Source organism: Biomphalaria glabrata, chromosome 3 (assembly GCF_947242115.1).
Source record: "Biomphalaria glabrata chromosome 3, xgBioGlab47.1, whole genome shotgun sequence".
NCBI lineage: Eukaryota > Metazoa > Mollusca > Gastropoda > Planorbidae > Biomphalaria > Biomphalaria glabrata.
In genome coordinates this window covers 30,310,779-30,333,810 of record NC_074713.1, presented here as the reverse complement: position 1 = coordinate 30,333,810, position 23,032 = coordinate 30,310,779, and the positions used below count along the sequence as shown (strand labels likewise).

General features: G+C 38.8%; 2 protein-coding genes across 9 annotated transcripts in view; both read right to left on the bottom strand.

The window, feature by feature from the left end:
- LOC106057127 (dehydrogenase/reductase SDR family member 7-like) overlaps positions 1-23,032 on the bottom strand; it is an 86,379-nt gene that overhangs the window by 43,914 nt on the left and 19,433 nt on the right. For 5 of the 8 annotated variants that reach the window (XR_008777027.1, XM_056024460.1, XM_056024454.1 and 2 more), the window contains exons 2-4: positions 14,187-14,346; positions 5,544-5,699; positions 120-226 (exon numbers count right to left, since the gene is read on the bottom strand). Coding sequence is in view for 7 of the 8 variants with exons in the window: in XM_056024454.1 (XP_055880429.1) it covers positions 120-226; positions 5,544-5,699; positions 14,187-14,346 (423 nt within the window). In the remaining variant the exon portion in view is untranslated. Of the gene's footprint in view, positions 1-119; positions 227-5,543; positions 5,700-14,186; positions 14,347-14,472; positions 14,643-23,032 lie in introns of those variants that run through there. The other 3 variants (XM_056024457.1, XM_056024461.1, XM_056024456.1) reach the window with 3 other exon arrangements.
- LOC129925227 (uncharacterized) lies at positions 15,646-22,284 on the bottom strand. The gene is made up of 2 exons (XM_056024453.1): positions 22,155-22,284; positions 15,646-20,695 (listed from the first exon to the last, which is right to left on the bottom strand). Exon 2 carries the CDS (start codon positions 19,772-19,774, stop codon positions 18,632-18,634), a length of 1,143 nt encoding a protein of 380 aa, XP_055880428.1. The 5' UTR covers positions 19,775-20,695; positions 22,155-22,284; the 3' UTR covers positions 15,646-18,631.

Genomic DNA, 23,032 nt, shown 5'->3' with positions numbered 1-23,032 from the left:
ATTTTACACTTATACTTGTAGAATTAATTGGTTTATTAATTAATCTTAATCTTGATCAAATTTTAATTTGAAAAAAAAAAAGCACTAATATTAGCTTAGTCCAAAGTTCATACTATGACCTTTGTAAAGTGTTCCAAAACTTTGATGACTAGAGACTTGTGTGATTCAAAATCTTGTACGTCCAACACCTGTACCAAGATATCGTCTGCTGTCAATTGACCGGCAGCTGGAAAGCAGAAAGATAGTCACCATTTTTTCTCACCGTTTAACCTAATTTTATAATTTGAATGCAGCAATCATGCAATGTTATTGCTATGCTTAGCTTGGAACAAGAAAATGTTCGGCTGTAGGATTCCTTGACTTTTCTTTCACCCATTTTTTTTTTAAATTAGGAATTTTTTGTTTTCTATTAATGCAACTTAATTTCACAAGTTTTCTTTTAAAATTAAATGAGAAAATTAATTGTAATATCAAACAAATGTTAATTAAACAATCTACAAATGTTAAACATTTCTCTAAATAACTCCAGGGATGGACAAAAGTTCTCTTCAGAGAATCACATTGAAAACCTTATGTATTTGTATCGAAATACAAATTTACACCTATGAAAATATGAACTAATACAAATAAAACGAACATTAAGTAACTCCTTGTTTCCCTCCTATGATTTATTAATAAGTGTGCTTTGTCTTGAACTTTGGTCCGATACCTAGCTCAATTCCCAACTTGCATCTTAAGTGTAGCAATTGCAACGAATATTATATATCTCGTCAATACACCACACAAGCGCTTTCTTGATATATACTTACTAAGCTTATATCAACTCACTCTGTCTGTCTGGTAAATAAAATTGTAGGCCTACACCTTATTTATCCAACAGCCTATCTCGATCAAGCTGAAATTTGACACAATTATTTCTTTTACCTGACAAAAAAAGAATCAATTTAAAAAAAAAACAATTGGTTAATTAAAATGGTAATTCATTATTTTTTCGGTAGAAAGAAATAGTACTTGACTTATACGGTGGTATAAATTGAATTAGACCCCTTTGTATTTTGTAGAGATTAAAGTTAAAAACTAACAATAGATAACTATAAAACTTCTATTTTCATAAGCACTTTCGTAGCATTGGATTTGAAGGGGACTTTAACCCTCGAGTTCGAATTCAGGTCGTTCACTTTTTTTTTAATAAGTGCATTTAAAAAGCGATCACCCAGATACCCGTTTCTTTCTCCCTCTACCCCTTTGCAACTGATAGGATCATAGCGTATATAGAAAGATAAAAGCATGAAGTTGCGCTTAAACAAAAACAATTGGTAGAAATATTTGTAATAAATTATTTTTGTTAGTCTAGATCTGTTACAAATTTAATTACATGACTGATTCAAACTAATTGAAACAACTATATATATAAATATTGGCCTCCTTCAGTCGTATAACGACTATGGTTCACCTCGAAGGACAGGGAAAAGCGAATGGAAACCGTGAATATTCGTCAATCATTGTTAACAAATACTTGTTGCGAGTAGCTGATGGCAAAGGACCTTTAAAGTCAACACTTATTCTTTCAAACGGCTGAGTGACCTGCAAATTCCTTATAGAATAGCGGCTTAATTCTATTGCAGGTTGTGCATTGTTGAATGGTCTGTCTGACCTCTTCAACCGAGAAGGGTAAGTTCTTTGACCTGACATAATGTAGAAGTCTAGTGACACCTGGATGACACAGGTATTCATGGTACGTCTTTAGGTTACTGTGTTTTGACATTGTTGTAAAGTGCCCTCTAGACAAGGTGTCTGCTGCTGTGTTTGCGTTCCCAGGTCTATACTGTACATCAAACTTAAAGCCTGCCAGTTCCAGGGGTGAATCTCAAGAAGCTTGAAATCTATCAGGATCAGGTTTCAAATGTCCATTGGATATTTCATATCCGAGCAGTTTTACCTTATCAGTCGCGATTACACTTTTACTTTCGTTGAAGGTTATTCTGTATTCTTGAGCTAACTTCTGAAAGCGCAACAGATTTTTGTTGTGAGATTCTAATACATCTTTACCACATATCGTTGCATTGTCGACATAGGCAAACGTGTCGGACTTTTCTTTTTCTAGAATAGTGTCTATGGTTTTCTGGAAGCAAGCTACACCATTGGTGACGCCAAAGGGTATTCTGCAAAACTGGTAGAGTTTCCCGCAAGCTTCGAAAGCTGTGTATTTCTTTTCGCTCTGTTGGATAGGTATTTGGTGATAAGCACTCTCCAGATTTAATGTGCTAAAGAGTTCATACCTGGAAATTTTCTCCACCATTTCATCCACTCTTGGCATAGGGTAAGCGTCCAGGCAAGTAAATATATTCATAGTTTGGCTATAATCAACGACCATTCGCTTTTTGTGCCGCTCATTGGTCGTGACTAGGACTTGAGCTCTCCAAGGTGATTTAGAAGGTTCAATGATACCGTTTCGTATCAATCTCTCAACTTCAGCTTTGATGAATTGTGTGTCTTGGAAGGAGTGACGGCGAGATTTAGTAGCAATAGGTCTGCAGTCAGGGGATAAATTAGCAAACAATAGTGGTGCCTCTACCTTAATAGCATTGAGCGAGCAAACATGAAATGCAGGCCGACCACCGTTGAATGAGATAGTCAGTTCTTTGTGTAATGCGAGAAAATCCAACCCAAGCACTACGTCAGTGCATCTAGTAACGAAAGTTTGAATTGATTGTAAACTTCCCCTTTGTATTTTAGCGATGCAAACATGTGACCTCTCGTGACGCTTGACAGCTGAGATGACGCCATAGAAATTTTGTGCTTTGAACGTGTCACTGACCAATCATACTCTCTTGGTATGTTTGAAGAAATGTAGCTCCCCCCGCTACCTGTATCAATTAGGGCTTTTAGGTTCACGCCATTTACGGAGATGTGTACTGTTGATTTAGTTAAACCAAGTACAGACGAAGTAGCAATTAGTGATGTTAGATGTGTAGAGTCCTTAATGCAGCTACAATCTTTACAAGATTGTCTTTTAATCTCGTAGCTAGGAGATGGTTTGACTTTTGTTTTGGTTATAGGTGTGTTGCGGGACCTGCAAACCTTAGAAAAATGTCCATTTTCCCAGCAAGAATGACACATTCAGTCTTTGGCAGGGCATTTCGCTGAGATGCCGACTACCTCCGCAAAAGAAACATTTAGTACTCACTGTTGCTATTGTTTCTGAGTTCACCATTTCTTCGGTTGAGATTGCCGATGACGAAAGAGATGACTCTACCAATTGAGAAGGAACAATAACGAACTGGATTCTTTTTGGGCCATGTCGAGTGTCTTGGCAATATCTAAAGTCATTTTCAAATCAAGAGATCTTTTCTCAAGTAGCCTCTGTCTAATTACACTCGAACGCATGCCGCTAATGAAGGCATCGCGAATGGTGTCCTCTTCATTTTTGTCAGCACTGACAGCTCGGAACTGACAATCTCTGGCCATCACTCTCAGCTTGTGTACAAATTGATTAAGACTTTGATCGACTTCTTGTTTGCAAGTTGCAAGCAAATGTCTGGCCAATGTTTCATTAGGGGCCTTCACAAATAAATTCTCAAGAATAGATTTTGCTTCTGAGTATTTAGAACAGGTAGAAATATACTGATATAAGGATGGAGACACAAAGTTGCATAGCAGGTCAAACTGTTCGCTTTCACTAGCCCCTAACTTTGTTGCAAATCTGTCAAAACGAGAAATCCAATGTTTCCATGTAACTGAAGCATTAGTTGAACTAGGATCAGCATCCAGTCTATTGGGACGCAAAAACTTTTCCATTTAAGAATGGTTATATTTAAATAAATTGTAATATACTAAGTCAACTCATAACCTTAGAAACAAGGCATTATTTTAATAAAACACGACTTATACACACAATAACACAGTACAGACTGGTCACGATTCACAGACTACGATAATACGAACACGATTACAAATACTAGCACGATTACAAGCACGGGTAACACACAAGTTCATTTAACGATCACGCCAATAAAGTTTGCGTCCTTTCAAAGTATTTTTAAAATGCTTTTCTTGTTGTTTTTTTCGTAACACAAAATGTGTGACACATGTTATGAGAAGCCCATGATTAACTTGTTATCAGAAAATAAAAAGCACGTTTCGTTTTACAAGTACTAGTAGTAGAGTAGCTGACATATTCTCATTGTACCGAGTAAACTGTCAGTCACAACCACCACTTGTGGATGCGGGAAGAGGGGGGTATTCTTCTGCATCTATGTATGCTTCTTCGGTGGCTGTGTTGTAGCTCTAAACAGCGATTACAAGGAAACCGTTCTAGGTGTATTATATTCCTGTGAATACAACTAGAACTATTTCTTTAATGGACGCAACTTTTATTAAAAACACATATAGACATTCTATAGAATGCTGGATTTTACCGGCAACATATAGGCTACAAAGATTTCAACTTGTAAACACAAGTGAAATAATGATCACTAGTTGACCCACGGCGTAGCATACGCCGCTATTTTGCAGGTCCGGCCTTAATTTTCACTTATTATCCGTATCCCTACCCAAACTTGGCCCCGCGAAATCCGTTTGGCATAGAGTCCCACAATGGTTAAGTCCGGCCCTGCTATTTAGAGACGGGTTAATGCTACCTGTTCTCCCCCCCCCTCTTTTTTTTTTCGCCGCTAAAGTTAAGTGGGGTAACTCTAGTCCGACTTGCAGAAATAAAAGAGTGATCTTTCCATGACTTCTTGGTGGTGTCAGGAATGGTTTAGCCATGAAGAGAATAATATATATGTATAGATTGATTTTAAAAAGTAACTATCTGAATTCTATAAATAACTCTAATCAGTCCAGCCGGTTTGTCATGGCAGGTCACTAAGGACAGACAGTACACATATCTGTATGCTTGTTATCAATATTGTAACAGCAATAGCATCTTATCGCTTCCCACCCTATCCACTAATGCTACTAGGCCTATTACCATTATTATTACCATACAGCAAACTGTCAATTATTCCCATAATTCGAAACTAACTCAAATATTTAAAAAAAACATGAAAAACATAAAAATACTTTTAAAAAAAGCTTATACAAAGTGTAATTGTATCAATTAGTTTGTATCAGTCATTTAATAAAATTTGTAATAGATCTAGACCAAGAACAATAAACCTGTACTTTAGAATTTTTTTTACCAATTGTTTTTGTTTAGCGCAATTCCATGCTTTTAGCTTTCTCAGTATGCCATGATCCTATCAGTTGTCGGGACCAGTATGGAAGATGGGGGGGGGGGAGAAAAAAAAGGGAAATCTGTGTTAATTTTAACGTTAACCCTTTTTAAAAGCATTTACAAAACAAAAACGGAAAGAACGACCTGAAATAATTGTGCCAAATGTCAGCATGATCCGAGATTGGGTGTGGAAGAAATAGAGTCATTGCTTGGTACAAATACAAAGACACTTCGATTCACATTAGGACTTATTGAGAAACTAACTAGTATGATCATCGACAATATGTTGATTTTGAGAGAACTAGAACTTGGCTATGTCGCTTACCTTCTCTTAAGCATGCAGATCTAACTCTTTCAAGCTCGTCGCGTCTTCGTGCAGACAATATCAAACGACAACCAGCTCTTGCTAATTCGTAAGCAATATATTCCCCGATGCCACTAGAAGCCCCAGTGATCCAAGCAACTTGACCTTTCAGTGATTCTAGTAAAACCATAATGATATTGAAGATTATTAAAGTATTTTATTAAATGAATACTAAAACTAAACATCTTTCTTATACATATAAAAACACAAAAGCCCTGACTGACTGACAGACTCATCACTAATTTTCACACTTTCATTGGACGAAAAAATACAAAAATTTAACCTGCTATTACTTAAATTACTATGTACCGACATATCAAAATGTACAAGATCATTCTTTCTTCCGTTTTAAAGTACTATTTAAACTTTTCTTTTGGTGTAAATTTCAATAGCACTTAGCTTGTTTTTTTTTTGTAAAAATTGCATAAAAACAATCTTTTTTTTTGTCAGTCATTGACTGAATATGTGTTTTATGTAAAAAGTTTTATTTTGTGTGTTGAGTGCGGAGGTATAAAATAAAAAGATAATAGAATTTTTCTTGGCTGAAAAAGCATTACAACGCCAGAGTGACAAAAAAAGGATCCCAACAAAAAAGCAACATAGAGGGCATGGGCACCCGCAGGGGGGTGCAAAGGGGTGCACTTGCACCCCCCTGGATTCTGAGTAGCCAAAATCTAGTCATTTTTTCGCACCATCAAATCAATTATTTTCTAAGTAGCAACTGAACAAGTAGTGCTTCCACTGGTTAATGTAGTAGTAGTAATAAGTAGATTAAATTAGGCGATTGGAATATTTTTATAATATTTAGTTAAGATTTAGAATTTTTTTTTTTGCCAATTATCTTTCGATGTGATAAAGGTTATATTTTCTTTAAACAAAAGTAAAGAGTGTTTCGGAGTTGCAGTCGGTGTAAGCGCTCGATAAAACAGCAGGTTAAACACGTCCACCAGTTTACAATAGAATAGATACAAGAAAGTTTTTCACATGCCGTCATTCGAGTGAAAACGTTGATTTGGATCAACGGAGCACTGGCAGCAGCAAGAACACACAAAAAAATCCGAGCTGCAGCATCATGAATTAACACTGCTGGGTGATGAAACTGCAGATATCTCAGGCACTGAGAAGATGTCTTTGAGTGTTCGGTTTGTTGATTGCGATTGTATTCATTGGTTTAATTCCTTGTTGTTCAGAGAGACGCACTGCATGTGTCCAACGTCATTGAAAAGTCTAGACATGGACAAACTACTCGGCCAAAGCTGCCCTGTGATGGCTAGTATTCTTTTTCCGTAACTGTCCCTAGCGATAGCGTTGGTGCTAAATTTACCTTTTTTGTGTGAGACACAATGAACTGAAAAATACGAATCCATTCGAGCTTTAAGTCTCAACTTAGAGACCATTTGACTGTTTGGCAGATCGTAAAATAACGACTGCAAGTAAAACTAGACAAACTGCACATGTGTAGTAAATGTCTCCTCCTCTTGTGTTTCTGATTTGTCGTCTCATTGTCGTCAATTACTCATCTGTTCTTGAACCAGTTTCCATGGTGTGGCATCTTTACAACTTAACATAGTGGCCGCTCAACAGCACATCATCAGTCACATTAAAGGCATAATAAAAAAACAACTTGACCATCCTGAGGAACACGTCAGAGGTGTCATCTTGAGGAAGGAGAGACTGCTGGCAGAAAAACTTGATACCGGATATTGAGTCGCTGCTGCCGGAGAATTCGCAGCCAACAGACACACTGAGAAAAAAACATGTGTGTGAGTTATTACAGAACACGGCTTTAAATTACATATCTTAATTCTTAAGTTTCTTCATTATGTCTCGCTTTTCGAGCAATAATAATGGTCAATTCAACTTGTTTTTTGTCTTTTCTTTAATATTATAACAATAAAGTTGAGGATACGCCTTTGAAATATGGATGGCAGCTTGCACCCCCCCTGCAAAAAGTCCTGCAGGCGCCCATGCATAGAGCTCATGATATACTTTAATATTGAATTCAGAAGCCGAAGTAGAGTCAGTGATTTTATGTAGAAATATGTTTAGAAATATGTTTAGTATAATGATCCCGGGTACGCTGTTCTGCCTCATCGTGGCACCTGGGTGGAAACGGCTACTTGAGGGGGTAGCTAGGCTAAATGAATGGCAAAACATAACTCCCGTGGGGATGCCCACGGGTAGACGAGAGTCAACCTCTTGCACGGGCGGGGTTGTAAAAAAGTCCCCACGAACACGTCCCACATCCATGCGCTGTTCCTCAAAGGGACCGTTACATAAATGGCGGGTCCCGCACAGTTAGCTTGGTACAACGAAGGAAAATGGCGGAGGCTCCCGGTGCCCTCGGCCTTCGGCCATGTGCAGCCAAGCATGCGTCGGGGGCCAAAGGCATTGGAAACAGCAATGTTTTATATAGGCATTGACTCGGGTCTCTCTCAAACAGAACTGTGTTCTCACAGGTTTTTTTTTTTTTACTGTTTGACGTCCAAACAGGTTTTTTTTCAAACTTAGAGCTCGAAGAGCCTTCGGCTCAGCTCTTGGACATCAACAAGTATAATGATTGGGGGAGTGAAACTAGAATTGTCAACACCAAAACTATGTGTTTGTATGTTCAAAATGGGCACAAATTATGTTTGGGGAGAGATGAAATGTGGCCAGCATGTCAGGTACTCATTAGAGTTGGTTGAACTCAGGAGCGTCCTAAGAATCCCGAAGTTCAAAATGACTTTGTCCCTCGGTTCTGGATCTAAGCCTTTGCAAGTAGCCATCCCCATTCCATCCCTTTACGTCACAATATCTTAAATCGCAAAACAAGAAACAAAGAAACATGAATTTTCCCGGTAAAACCTTTGCGTTACTGACAATAAAACGGAGAAAACGCTTGGTGTTGTCCTTTGCTTTCTGATTTTCTTCCGAATGAAAACAATTTGGCTACAAATCTTTTAGATTTATTTTTATACATTTCTAAGTTACAACCTCCACCCTGTTTTCATCTTTTATAAAAGAACTTTTGTTCCTAAAATATAACCAATACACTTTTATCTACAAATTCTCAAGATGAAAATAAAACTTCTATGTTATAGGATGGCTGCCTGCTCGCGCGGTTTGCGAGCTGGACCAACGTTCTGATTTATCGATGGTCCCGGGTTCAAACCCTGCCCGCTCCCATCCCCCATCGTCCTGCGGGAGGTTTAAACTAGGAAGTAAATTATCTTCAATTCTGAAGGAAAATCCGATATCTGTAAAATATTTTACAAAGAAACAAATAAACATTTTATAAAAGAACTTTTGTTCCTAAAAATATAACCTATACATTTTCATCTACAAATTCTCAAGATGAGCTCTCCTCACCCCCCCCCCCAAAAAAAAAAAAAAAAAAAAAAAAAACTTACATGGGAGAAACTTAAAGATGCCATTTAAAGCTAAGAACTTAATGAATTTGGATGTCAAAAAAGCAAAAATGTAGACAGACAGAAACATTTTCATCGAGAGAAAGAGATCTGCACACCTCGTTCACAAAGTAAATCCTAGCTCAAAAGCTCTGCATGCTTACAGAATTGATAATAAAGAGGTAAAACTAATTGTTAGACGGTGTGCTCATAACTTCTGAAGAGATATCTGCAACAAAATACAATAACTTAGGAAAAAGCATAGCTCTGTGTAATGACGTAAAAGCGGCCCTGGGTCCTGCAGTGTCTAAGGCTGCCCCCCTTCTATCAAAATCTGGGAAAAAATTACGGATAAAACCAAGCAGGTAGAACCATGGACAGAACACTACCTCGATATCTATACCACACAGAATAAGTAGAAGATGTAGCCTTGGCTACTCTACCAGATCTTCGAGTATTGAAATGCCTAGATGAGCTACCGAGCCCTGAATATTTAAAAAAAAATCAATAACTGGAATGAAAAATAGAAAGTCTCCAGAGAGCGATGGCATTCCAGCGAAAATAATAAAGGCCAACCAACCATTCCTGCTCCCAGAATTCCATAATCTCCTCTACTGTAGCATGGAATCGGGCCGTGTCCCAAAGGACATAAGCGACGCAAATATATATTCACTATATATAAAAGCAAAGGAGATCCCAGTGATAGCAACAATTATAGAGGTATCTCTCTCCTCAGTATAGTTGGTAAAATATTCGCTAGAGTGGTACTATCCAGGCTGCAAGGAATAGCTTCTAGAGTTTATCCAGTGTCTCAATGAGGATTCAGAGTTGGTAGATCCAAGACGGTCGACAAATCTTGCGTGGTGCCCCAAAGGTCTAACAGACTAAAGGATAGGTGAAGGTCAAGGTGAAGAAGATCCACTATATGCATGATATCCTCTCTAAGACTTGCAGGAGAAATTACGAGAGACAGACCCATTGCATCGTATTTGTTGATTTGACGAAAGCCTTTGACATGATAATTAATTTCTTCATGAGGAGACAAAATTTACAGTGAAATTTAATAGAGCCCAGCCAGCATCTTTTGAGGTCAGTAGTAGTTTCAAACAGGGAAGTTCGCTTGCACCAACTCTGGCATATTCTTTTCCTGCCTACTGCATTATGCTTATAATGAAATCAACGAAGATGTATTTCTCTATACAATATCAACTGGAAAACTCTTTAATGTATCCAGATTGAGGCAAAAACCAAAGTTGGAAAGGTACTAATCAGGGAACTTCTCTAAGTTGATGATGTAGCTATTGTTGCTGAATCTGCCACTCAGCTTCAGACCCTGGTTGACAGACTGTCTGGTCCATGCCAGAAGTTTGACGTAAATTAATCAAAGCAAGACCAAATACTAGTTCAAATCAAAAGCATTGCACCTCATGTGACATTTAATGGCCAAACACTAGGAATAGTTGACCATGACCGTGACACGAAGCTTTTCAAATTCGACACCAACATTCGGGAGAAAGAGGTACTGGATCAGTGGCGTAGCTAGAGTATATGATGCCTAGTGCGGTACCTCATCTTGATGCCCCCCCCCAACCCCCCAAAAAAGAAAAAAAACTAACTAATTAATAAAATTGCAAAACCTGTTCAAAATATTATGTATTCATAAATCAAATATTGTTAATTCAAAATCACTTTTACATAAACATACTACAAATGAATTTTACGCGCTTTCTTGCTGGCAAAAGTATCAATAATTTTATCGAAATCCATTTTTTGTCCACCAGCTCTTGTTCAATGGACAAAATGGCCAAATTAGTGAGTCATCGTTTATCGCAAATAATTCTTGATCAGCTTAAGTTTGCAAAAACTTCGCATGTAGCGACGCTTACTGCAATAGTCAAAAATATGCGAATCATGATGACGATATTTGGGACTGAATCATCTAGCTGATATTTATTAATAAAATTCAAGAGCTCAACAGGTCCTTGTTTTGGAAGTTCGGAGGCTTCTGATGAAACTGTGACAAACCGTTAAGCCTCTTTCGCTCCAGCAGAAATTTGTTTTTATCAATGTCGCTAGGAGTACTATCGAGATTGATTTAGACCTGAGGATTTAATAGCTGGGAAGGCGACAAAAATTCATATCTATCTGCTACATCATGAAGTTGCTCGAATCGGGTGATTATTTCTTGAACAATCCTGTCCAAGGTAGAATAAATTTCCCTTCGTAGCTCTTCTTTGTGTGTAAGTACAGAGTCGTCACTTTTCTCACCAGGCATCTTTTTCTTATGGCCAATACGTTTTTGAGGTTCTGTACTGATTCTCCGATCTGAACACACGCTTTCTGCAAAGGTAATGCTGGCTTCAGCGATGTCCTCTCGATTACTACTTAAAAATGTCTCTAATGTTTTTAGTTTGAGTGAGCAGTCTCGAATAGACAATCCTTGTTTTTTGAGGTAGAATTGCGCAGGAGCCCAAAATCCAAGATAGGTGAGAAAATTAAAAGACTGAACAGCAACTAATAATCCACCTGCTTCAGATCCAATCGATGAATTTTCATCTCTGCTAGTTAATGAGTTAATGTTAAACTCTAATGAGTTTGAGCAGGCAATAAATAGTGACTTCTAGAATACGTTTTTGGACACCGTAGTTTTGACCTTTCATGACCGCAGCATTATCATATCCTTGACCCCTGCAGTCCATTGTGTCTAAGCCATCCGAACGCAGTTTCTCTAGAATCATCTCAGCAATTCCAACAGCATGCTTGTCCTTTGTGTCGATGAAGTCAATAAAAGACTCACGAACATGCACCCCGTCATTATCCATGACAACGTACCGTAAAATTTGGGAAGTTTGATCCAGCTTTAAGATGTCAGGAGTACTGTCAAAAATAATAGAGAAATATTTGGCTTGTTTTACTTGCTGTATGATTTGTTTTTTAGCGTGATCCCCCAATATTGTAATAAATTCATTTTGTATTTGTGGAGACGTATGTATTCTGTCTGGAACAAAGGTTAGTTCGAAGCACATGCTCCCTCAAGAGTGGATCGTACTTTGATAGTAAATTTACTAACTCTCCAGGTTTTCGTCTCTTGTATAATCAAATCTTGGGCCTTTTTGTCCATATTGTTTCCTACTTACAAGCAAGCGATGACTGAATGTGAGCTCTGCTGGTCTCGTGTTTTTCTATTTTCGGGGATAACCTCCACCACTCATTGAATCCATCTTTGGATTTAAATGAAGATGATGAAATCTTAACAAACGTGGCCCCTTTACATTTAAGGAGGGAGAGGGCGGTACTTACGGCCTACGAGCGCTACAAAAGGGGCGACTCTAGGCTACTCACCACAATCTTAGTGCAACAGTGGAGAGAGAGGAACCGCATAAAAATGCGATCGTTCCTCCACATTGCGGCCAATTAGTCAAAATCATCTGGGCTCTCCACTGATAGAATTCCTATTAGAAGAATTAATACTTGCCCTCCGTGGAGGAGATTGCCAGCCCCACAAATAAACATGTCCCTTATAGGGCAAGAGGGAGCCACCAAGAGGCGATTAACATCTGCCATACTCCAAAACTTGGCATCAGCTACACTAAAGTCCTACCCATCAGATGCCATTTTCTGCTACACCGATGGGTCGGTAATGAGGGACCCCGATAGATCTGGGTATGGGGCCCTTATAGACTACACAGACTGGACAGAACCAGAGATGCCGATTTCTCCGTCTGAGCTTAAAAGGGTTTTGAGGCGCCAGCCAGACTAGTCAGTCTTGAGCACTGTTCATCATTTTGTTTACATTACAGTATTACAATTAACTAGTTAGTTAAAAAAAACTCGTAGAAAACAAAAGTTAGCTTATTTTAAAAAATTGACATTACAATAGAATTATTTCAAAAATTAAACTATTAATAATCATAAAGAAATGAATAAACTAAGACAATTGTCTAGAGCTAGAGTTTAGAAATATATTAAACCAATGGACTAAACAATGAAGTAAAAAAAAAGTTGGCCTATCTTCTTCTTCTTTATATTACAGAGCATCGATCAGTGTAGTAACAACATGTACCGTGTGTCCGAAATAAATGTAGTAAATTAGATTCAAACTGTTCTATAGCTTACATTGTATTGAAGAAATAGTCAAGGAGATGAAACAAAATAGCGACATGACTAGCTTATAAATCGTTAGTTCATGTTTAAAATACAGTAGTTTAAGTTTGTTCTTGTCCATACAATTAGTCGTTTGTACTGAAATGCTCAGGGAAATAGGAATTTAATACACGGTGGGAGAATTATGGTGCCCCTCTCCACTTGGTGCCCTGTGCGGCCCGCACCACCCGCACATTGGTAGCTACGCCACTGTACTGGATACATCCAAGTTAAGAGCAATAATAAAGTAAAAAAATGGTTGTGGCCAAAGCAGACAGAAGGGTGAAAATGCTGAAGCTTCTGGTGATTACAGATGCATAACATGGCCGCAGTTGTGTATCAAGAAGTTGCTAAGGGAAAAGATAGTGGTCGAAGATGAACAAATCTCATTTCAGATGAACAATGGGGTCCGAGTCCTATTTTCGTTTTGAAAAGCCGGCCACACACAAAACAGGGAATTTTTGGGTCTGTTGCTGAGCTGCTTGATTTTTCGTGATTTTTTCTTTGCTGATGTCTGATCTCTTTGTTTCGTATTTCAAAATAACTTAAGTCACGGCTTATAGATCTAACGTTTCCAAGTTGTGGATGTCAATTTTATATTCTTTGAAGGAGCTCGTTAAGAGTGTTTTATATTTTTGTTGTTAACTGTTGAAAATAAAATTTATTACAGGGACCTATTTTGATCCATAGAAAGACTATAATCTTTAAAAACAATGAAAATAGGTCTACATAGATCTCTAATTTTTTTTCTGTTTTTAAGTCAGTGTCTGTTTGTTGGACTACTACAAGGTAAACACTTATATTAGTACGTATACTGCCCGGCTGCTGTGCCGTAGCAAGTGGGTATCCAGCTAAAATACAGTTTAACAAAATGTAGTTAATAATTTATGTAAAAAGATGGCTGGGCTAGGGTGTAGATCATATTCAACTCTGATGGAACATTTAAAACATGTCAAAGAAACATTTTTAAGACGTTTATTGAAACAAAAAGGCGCCGCCCAAAATATATGATGTGCATTCTATCTCACTTCGCTTGATCTAATTTGTAAGCTACTAATAGCTTATTACTTACCAGGACCACGGCCAAATTTTTCCTTGAACAACAATAAAAGGTCTGCATCAGCGGAGCGCCAGAAGAGAACGATGAATGAGCAAATCAGAAATAACACTACCGCTACGATGACCACGACAAAGATCAGGAACATCTTTCTAAATGTATACAGAGTTAGTATCTATATGAAAACAAAATTATTGCAAAGATTAACACTTAATCTAAAAACAATATACCAATACTAAAATACTGTAAGCATTCTTTTTTTTGTTGTTGTTGTTGTTATATTTTTGAACTGATTGTTTACTCAGCCTTCGGTTCTTCTTTGTTTTCTTTCTTCCTGTTAGGGTCAAAGGTCATCCCAATGTCTCGCTGCGCACAATGTTGACATAGATTTAGATCTAGTTGAAGTTACTTATTGCGATTGAACAGTTTTGTTGTGCAACGAATGATTCAAAATGCACTTTGACCTAAAGCCTTTTTGAAGAAAGAAAATCAGCATGATCCCTAGAGAATGAACCTTCTTGAAATGTGAACTTTACAGATAACAGTGTTTACTTTTTACACGTGCATGGGCCTTTTAAAAAGTAGTGTGGAACCTTTCCATGTGTTTGAGTGTGTGGAACCTTTCCATGTGTTTGTGTGTGTGGAACCTTTCCATGTGTTTGTGTGTGTGGAACCTTTCCATGTGTTTGAGTGTGTGGAACCTTTCCATGTGTTTGTGTGTGTGGAACCTTTCCATGTGTTTGTGTGTGTGGAACCTTTCCACGTGTTTGTGTGTGTGGAACCTTTCCACGTGTTTGAGTGTGTGGAACCTTTCCACGTGTTTGTGTGTGTGGAACCTTTCCATGTGTTTGTGTGTTTGGAACCTTTCCATGTGTTTGTGTGTGTGTAACCTTTCCATGTGTTTGAGTGTGTGGAACCTTTCCATGTGTTTGTGTGTGTGGAACCTTTCCATGTGTTTGAGTGTGTGGAACCTTTCCATGTGTTTGTGTGTGTGGAACCTTTCCATGTGTTTGTGTGTGTGGAACCTTTCGACGTGTTTGTGTGTGTGGAACCTTTCCATGTGTTTGTGTGTGTGGAACCTTTCCATGTGTTTGTGTGTGTGGAACCTTTCCATGTGTTTGTGTGTGTGGAAAGGGTGAGGTGAACTTATTGTCCGTTTGAAAAAAAAACTGTAAGAAAGAGCCATTGTTTTTATTTTGTTCGTCTGCAGTTTATGAAAGAGAACGTGTGTTGAAGGGGGTAAGCAATGATGGAAACACATGCAGGGGGAACATGAACTGGTTATAGTCAAATGAAAAACAAACACTTGCGCATTTAGCAGTTGGTGTACTTTTAGAGCTGATAGTATTTTATAGTTGACATTGTTTATTGCTCGCTATGTCAGGAGTAATGTCAATAGGAAAAACTTGTGGAAGAGAAGAGACAGTGGCAGAACCGACTAAGTCGATTGCGGAACAATCTTGGGGTACTGTTCAAAATAAAAAGTACTTCTTAAACAAGAAAAACATTTTTTTAAAAGCTTTTTAAAATATCAATTAGTTTCCATCAGTCATTTAATTAATTTAGACTAACAATGAAAAAGCATGTATAAAAATAATAAAAGGGGGAACAACCTGAATTCTCAGGCTTCTCAAGCCAACACGGTAACCACTCTGCTAGTGGAGAGCTTATGAACATGGAAGATTGTATAGTTATCTATTGTTTCTATAGTCTCGTCCTATTTTTCATTTTTGTGTTCACTAAGACTAAGACGACGACCTATAAAGGGGACTAATTCAGCTTATATCATAACTTCAGTCAATTACAATTTCTTTCCCTTGTTCGAGATACTAAACAAAATAATTTATTATCAATTGTTAATTTACTAATTGGTATTTTTTTAAATTGATTCTTGTGTAGTCAGGTAAAAGAAATAATTGTGAAAAATTTACACTTGATCCGAGATTGGTTGTGGGTGAAATTACGTGTACAAACTTTTTACCAGACAGACAGATAGACAGAGGGAGTTATAAGCTTTGTGAGAAAAAAAAAGCAGAGCTTATATAAGGAAAAAACTACACATTTACAGCCAAATATATCAATAGTGTAAGATTCATTACCCTTTTTCTATATCAAAAAAAAAATAATTATTTACCAGTGCCACTGATTAACTAATTATTATTATTTTTTAAAATTCATGTTTTGATAGGGACAAGAAATAATTGAGCAAAGTTTCAACTTGATCCAAGAATAGGGAATGGGAACAAAATGTGTAGGCCTACAAGACAGACAGACAGACGGAGTGAGTTGATATAAGCTTTGTAAAAATATACTTCATTGCAAATAGAACTGTAACTTTTTTTAGCGGCCCCCGAAAGGGGAAAAGACGCTATTAGTTTTTTGTCTGTCCGTCAGTCCGTCCATCCGGTTTAGATCTCGTAAACTAGAAAAGATATTGGAAATCCGACATCATGATATTTAAGACCTTTCAAAGTTCTGAAGCAACGGCTACTATTTCTTTTTTGAAAGCGAAAAATTTAATTTTTAAAATCAACTATGCAAGCAGTTTTATCATAAAAATACACCATTTTTACAACTATGCACAATTTTTAGTAACAAACACGGGAGGCTATTTAGTAAGGGAGATACCTATTTAACATATTTTTAACACATTTATGCAAACGATTTTAGATTTTTTGTAAACATTTTTTTTATATAAATGTAGGCCTATTGCTAAGATAACTTAGTTCTTTCATACTAACTACTACTTTTACAAAAAAAAAAAAAAATTTAAGAGAAAAAATCTATTTAATATGCATATAAGTGGAACATAATTTAAAAGTAGTTTTTCTTATCATCACGAGAACTGCAGAGCTACCTACACACATATGATACCATTACTACAGGAATATTTTTTTTTACGGAAATGTATTTTTAGCGACCCCGAAAGGGGAAAAGCCGCTATTAGGTTTGTGCAAAATGTCCGTCTGTCACACTCACGCACAGCGACTTTCGTGCAGTAGCGTAACGCCGCGACATGATATAGTGCTAAACTAATTCCTCAAAATTTTTTAAATAATTAGATTTTTTAATTTTTGTTTAGTGCCCCTATCAGGATAAAAGTCTCTTATTTTTGTGCGTTTTATATGTTGGTCGGTCTGTCCGTCACGTTTATAAATAAAAAAACATTAAACGCTATTGAAAATCTGATTTAACCTTTAATGTTCCTTCCAAAACATTACAATAGTTGAAAATATCTATAATAGATTGTTCCGAATGTTTTGTGAAAAAAAACAAACAATGCCAACGAATTTTTGTTTGCTCTTCTAACTTATATTACATGTAATTTCCGTAATATGAATTATGAAGAAATATGAAGTTGTTCCGGATATTGTTATATGAAAAAAAATATGTCAAACGATTATTTGAAATAACAACATTGACTTACATTACCCTTATATTCTTGGACAATAATATATTGGACAGTCACTATAGTTTAATTATCGATATCCAGTTGTTCCGTATTTTTAACTTAAACCAAATTTATGTCAAATGACTTTTTTTTTTGTTTAAAAAATATCGGCAATAGGTTGTTCGGGATTTTAAAATAAGAAAGTAATTTACTAGAAACGATTATTGAAAAACACATTTTAGAATTATTTTACATTGAATTTATCTTGCTGAAATATAACAGTTTTTTTTTAATCTGTAAAGAATGTTCCGGATTTGATTTTGAAAAAGAAATCCTTCTACATAACTTAAATTTTTTTACAAATCGTCGCCAAAATTGTTTCGAATTTTATATATGAAAAATCTACTAACACAAATAACTGTTTGAAATCCCTCTACTAAAAAATAAAACAAATAATCTTCTCATTTACCAATATTGGTTGTTCCGGATTTTTATGAAAAACATTCTAACTCTATTTATGTAAAATCGTACTACTGTCGTAAATTACAGTTAATTTTCTAGCTAAACGTTTTAAAATCTAATTATCGTTAATATTATGTTCCGATTTTAAAGGAAAGCAACTTCACCAAAATATGGTATAAAAATCTCTCCACAAGGCTATGGTACATCAAATTTTCATACGAGACTGTTATTAAATTTAATTAACGGTATTAGATTTATCTAGAATTCTCTTTTTCTCTCACTATGAATACAAATATCCGGAACAATCTATTATAGATAATTAAAAATATTCAATGCCAGAGTAGGATCAGATCACACTACCTGGCCAGAGTGCCTTGGACTTTTTGGTTGATTTGATTTTTGATTTGAGGCACATCGGCACAATTTAGGCCATGTCGTGCCTGCAGTCCCTTAAGGATCCCTCTCTCTCTAAACAACAGGGGCCAGATTCTATACAGTCATATCATTAAAATCAAGGTCTATTCACAGTTAAAATAGTAAAGGTAGTAAAAATTTAAATATTTGGTAAAAATCTAATGTAAATAGTGCATGTTCACAAATTCATAAATCAGATCTTCGTAGATAGCCCCACTTCCCGGATAAAGCCCAGTACCTTCCCAGGGTCGACATTATCAAATAGTGTATTTAAATTAGTGGCTCTAAAATATTTCGCCCTGACATCCTGGTATCTGAGGCAATCAACGAGAATATGTTCCACGGTGAGGCGAGAGTCACAGTACTCACAAATTGGGGGCTCCTCTCTCTTCAGTACAAAAGAGTGCGTGATGTAGGTGTGGCCAATCCTAAGTCTGGACATGGTCGTGCTACCACGCCTTGTCAGACCCTTAGATGTGGGCCGCCACCTGACATCCGCCACAATCTGCCTGAGTTTGCTGTGAGTCTCAGCCTCCCATCGGTTCTGCCACTCTCGATAGGTGGCAGAGGCAATACTTTGTCTCAGGTCCGAGTAGGGAATTTGGGTTCCTGACACCGCATGATTTAGGGCTCTCTTTGCTTCTCTGTCTGCGGCTTCGTTTCCCTCAATGCCAACATGGGAGGGGACCCAGATGAAGGTGACATCCCTACGGTCAGCTGTTATTTGGTCCAACAGCTTCAGGCTCTTATGTACCAATGGGATGTCAGTCTTCATCCGCCCCAAAGCTTGCAATGCAGATTTGGAGTCGGAGCAGATTATAAATTTCCTCCTTTCTGATGCTTTTACGGCCATAAGTACAAGCAATATTGCGTGCAATTCGGCCGTAAAGATGGAGCAGCCATCGGGGAGTCTACGGGAGATTGTTTTGTTCCGAAAGGAGCAGGCACACGCGACCTTTCCCTCCATTTTGAATCCGTCTGTGTAGATGGTGCCACAATCTCCGTAGCTCTCCTGCAGTTCCCTAAAGTGGACTTGTAGTATGCTTGGGTCTGTATTTTCTTTTTTGAAATTAAGGAGGGATAAATTTAATTTGGGTTTATTCATTAGCCAAGGAGGGTTCTGAGGGGTTTCTATTTTAGTGATTTGGTCAATGGGTGGGGTTAAATTTTGGATGGATTCTCTCATTCGAAGGCCCAACGGCTGTATGACGTTAGGCCTTCGATTGTATAATTCTACCTCTGTGGGGTTAAATATGGAGTCAAAAGCAGGGTTCGTGGGGTTGGATTTTAGCTTGACTATATACTGCATTGCAAGCTTTTTCATTCTTATATCCATGGGGAGTTCTCCAGCCTCCACATGGAGACTTGGAATAGGTGATGTACGAAACGCGCCGAGACAGAGACACAGGGCAGCATTTTGTATTGGTTCCAGTATTTTTAGGTACGACTTCCTTGCTGCTCCATATATTATGGATCCGTAGTATAGCTTGGATCGAATTAGACTCCGATAGAGCAGCAGCAAGGTATCTCTGTCAGCTCCCCAGTCCGTATGGCTGAGTACTCTTAGTATAATTAATGACACTTGGCTTTTCTTCTTAAGTTCCTTAATGTGGGGGAGAAAATTAAATTTGGAATCTAAGGTGAGGCCTAAAAATTTTGTAGTTTTCACGACAGGGATCCCTAACCCTAACCCTTAGATTACAAAAATGCATACTAACTGTTTTGGAGTCTGAGAATTTGAAACCATTATAGTTTTCCCAACCCTGAATTTTGTTTAAACATAACTGTAATTTTCTTTCTAAGGTGTTCATGTTTTTCCCATAAGTAAGGATGACAAAGTCATCAACATACAAAGAGCACTATATGCCAGGGGACAAGCGCATTTATGATGCTATTTATTTTAATGTTGAACAGGGTGACTGAGAGAATGCTGCCCTGGGGTACACCCATTTCCTGGTCATGAGTGTCAGAAGCGGAGTTGCCCACTCGAACCTGAAATTTTCGATCTTTCAGGAATTCCTCCACAAAACGGGGGAGGTGTCCCTTAAGCCCCATAAGCGCCAGGTCACATAGAATGCCATGTTTCCAGGTTGTGTCATAGGCCTTTTCTATATCGAAGAATACAGCTACTAGATGTTCTCTTCTGAGTAATGCATTTCTAATATAAGCTTCCAGCCTTACCACGTGGTCAGTTACTGTCCGCCCCTGCCTGAATCCGCACTGGTAGTTTGAGATCACTTTATTCCTTTCCAGGTACCTGAGATGAACTCCTATTGAAAAATCAGAGCAGGAAGGACTAGCCCTCCCGTAGTGCTCTGGCAAGAAACTTAGCCGTCCGGCGTAGTGCCTCATAGCTACCATACAAGTCGAGTGACTGCACAGGCAAGTCCCCCCTTAGCTCGCGGAGCTGGGGACACTCGTACAAGACATGCGACACTGTTTCGACGCTCTCTCCACAGTGACGGCATCGGGAGTCAAAGTTAGTGCGGAACCGGGCAAAGTATGCCCCAATAGGACAGTGTTCCGTCCTGCACTGCGCAACTATTGACTGCTCTGACCTCCTCAGTCGCCACCATGGATCGTCGCGATCTGGGTGACGCATGCGCTGCCAGACACCACGTGCTCTGTCGGATTCCTCCCAGGACTTTAACCACTTCTCATGAATGAGTGCTCGGATTTGTGCCGTTGCTTGTAAGTACGTGCTTGGTGCTTCGAGGTGTGTGGCTGCCATTGCACCCTCCCTTGCGAGGGCGTCTGCCGTTTCATTGCCCTTCACGCCGCAATGTGAAGGCGCCCACTGCATATAAACGACAGCTCCAATAGCTCGGCGGATGTTATCTGCGGCGCCGATTGCCTCTTCTATTACGGGCGACCCTCCCCCGCCGCCACCCATAACTAGGAGACTGGAGCGAGAGTCAGTGACCAACACCACCGTAGTGGCGCTAGTCTCGCGTTCGAGCATTCGGGCCCTAATGGCCTCGAACGCCCTAGTTATCCCTGTCAGTTCGGCATCCATGGAGCATGCAGCGTAGCCGCATGGACCAGAGAGCCTATCTGGTTCAGTCCGGTCGGGGTAGACAATAAGGGCCCCATACCCCGATCTATCAGGGTCCCTCATTACCGACCCATCGGTATAACAGAATATGGCATCTGATGGGTAGGATTTTATAGTTATGGATGCCAAATTTTGGAGAATGGCAGGTGTTAATCGCCTCTTGGTGGCTCCCTCTTGCCCTAACAGGGACAGGTTTATTTGTGGGGCCGGCAATCTCCTCCACGGAGGGCACGTACTGATTCTTCTAATAGGAATTATATCAGTGGAGAGTCCAGCTGTATTTGACAAATTGACCGCTATGTGTAGGAACGATCGCATTTTAATGCGGTTCCTCTCTCTCCACTGTCGCACTAAAATTGAGGTGGGTAGCCTAGAGTCGCCCCTTTTATAGCGCTCGTAGGCCGTAAGTACTGCCCTCTCCCTCCTAAGATGTAAGGGTGCCACGTTTGTAAAAATTTCAGCAGCGTTTGTTGGGCTTGTCCTAAAGGTGCCACAAATGAACCGTAGAGCCTGTGCTTGTACCCGGTCGAGTGATTCGAGGGCAGTTTTACTAGCATATACTTGAACTGTATAGCTGTATTCGATTTGTGATCTGACTGCCCCTAGATACAATGTGCGTAGCATGTCAGCTTTAGCACCCCACTTTGTGCTGGCCAGGTACCAGACCAGCCTACTGTTAATCATTCTTTCCATGGTTTTGCAGATGCAGCTTGTTAGTGCTATTGGTCGATAGTTAGCTGGGTCAGAGCCGTCTCTTCCCGGTTTAGGTATCGGTATAACTGTGGCTTTCCTCCAGCTGTTTCGGAAAGCGCCTGTTTGCCACACACAGTTATAGACCCCTAGCACGACAGCCAATGAGGGTTCGGGAAGGTGCTTGAGGAACTGGTAATGGATTTCGTCTTCTCCAGGCGCTGTGTCATGTGATTTGTCCAGCGATTCCCTCAGTTCCTCAAGCGAGAACGGTTTGTTGTAGTCTTCATTGTTCTCTGACCTGAAATCAATGGGGTGTTTTTCCTCCCTGGTTTTGACTTTTTGGAACTCTGGCGTGTAGTGTGCAGTGGATGATTTTTCTGCTATTGAGGATGCAAGGCAGTCAGCCATTTCTCCGGGGGACGTGACAGTTCGTCCTTGGTTTTTCAAATGCTCTATTGCATTTAATTCTTTCCCTTTGATTCGCCTTACTGCCTTCCAAACCGCTCTAGCAGAAGTTTGGCATCCAGACTGCCGACAAAACTTCTCCAGGAATTCCTTTTGGCTGACCGTATGGTTTGTCTAGCCTTTGCTCTAGCTATCCTGAATAGCTTTAGGTTTTCCTGGGAAGGATTCTTTATAAATGCAGCCAGTCGTTTTTTTCCTATCACCAATAGCACTTTTGCAAGCTGTATCAAACCATGGTTTGCTAGGCCGTTTTGGATTTGCAGAGGTTAGGGGTACAACTTTCCTGGCTATACTTAGTAGCTTGCTAGCAAAGGTATCAGCTGGGTTCTGTTCATGGAGGATATTTTCTGTGATATCCTCGGAGCATCTTTTTTGGAATTG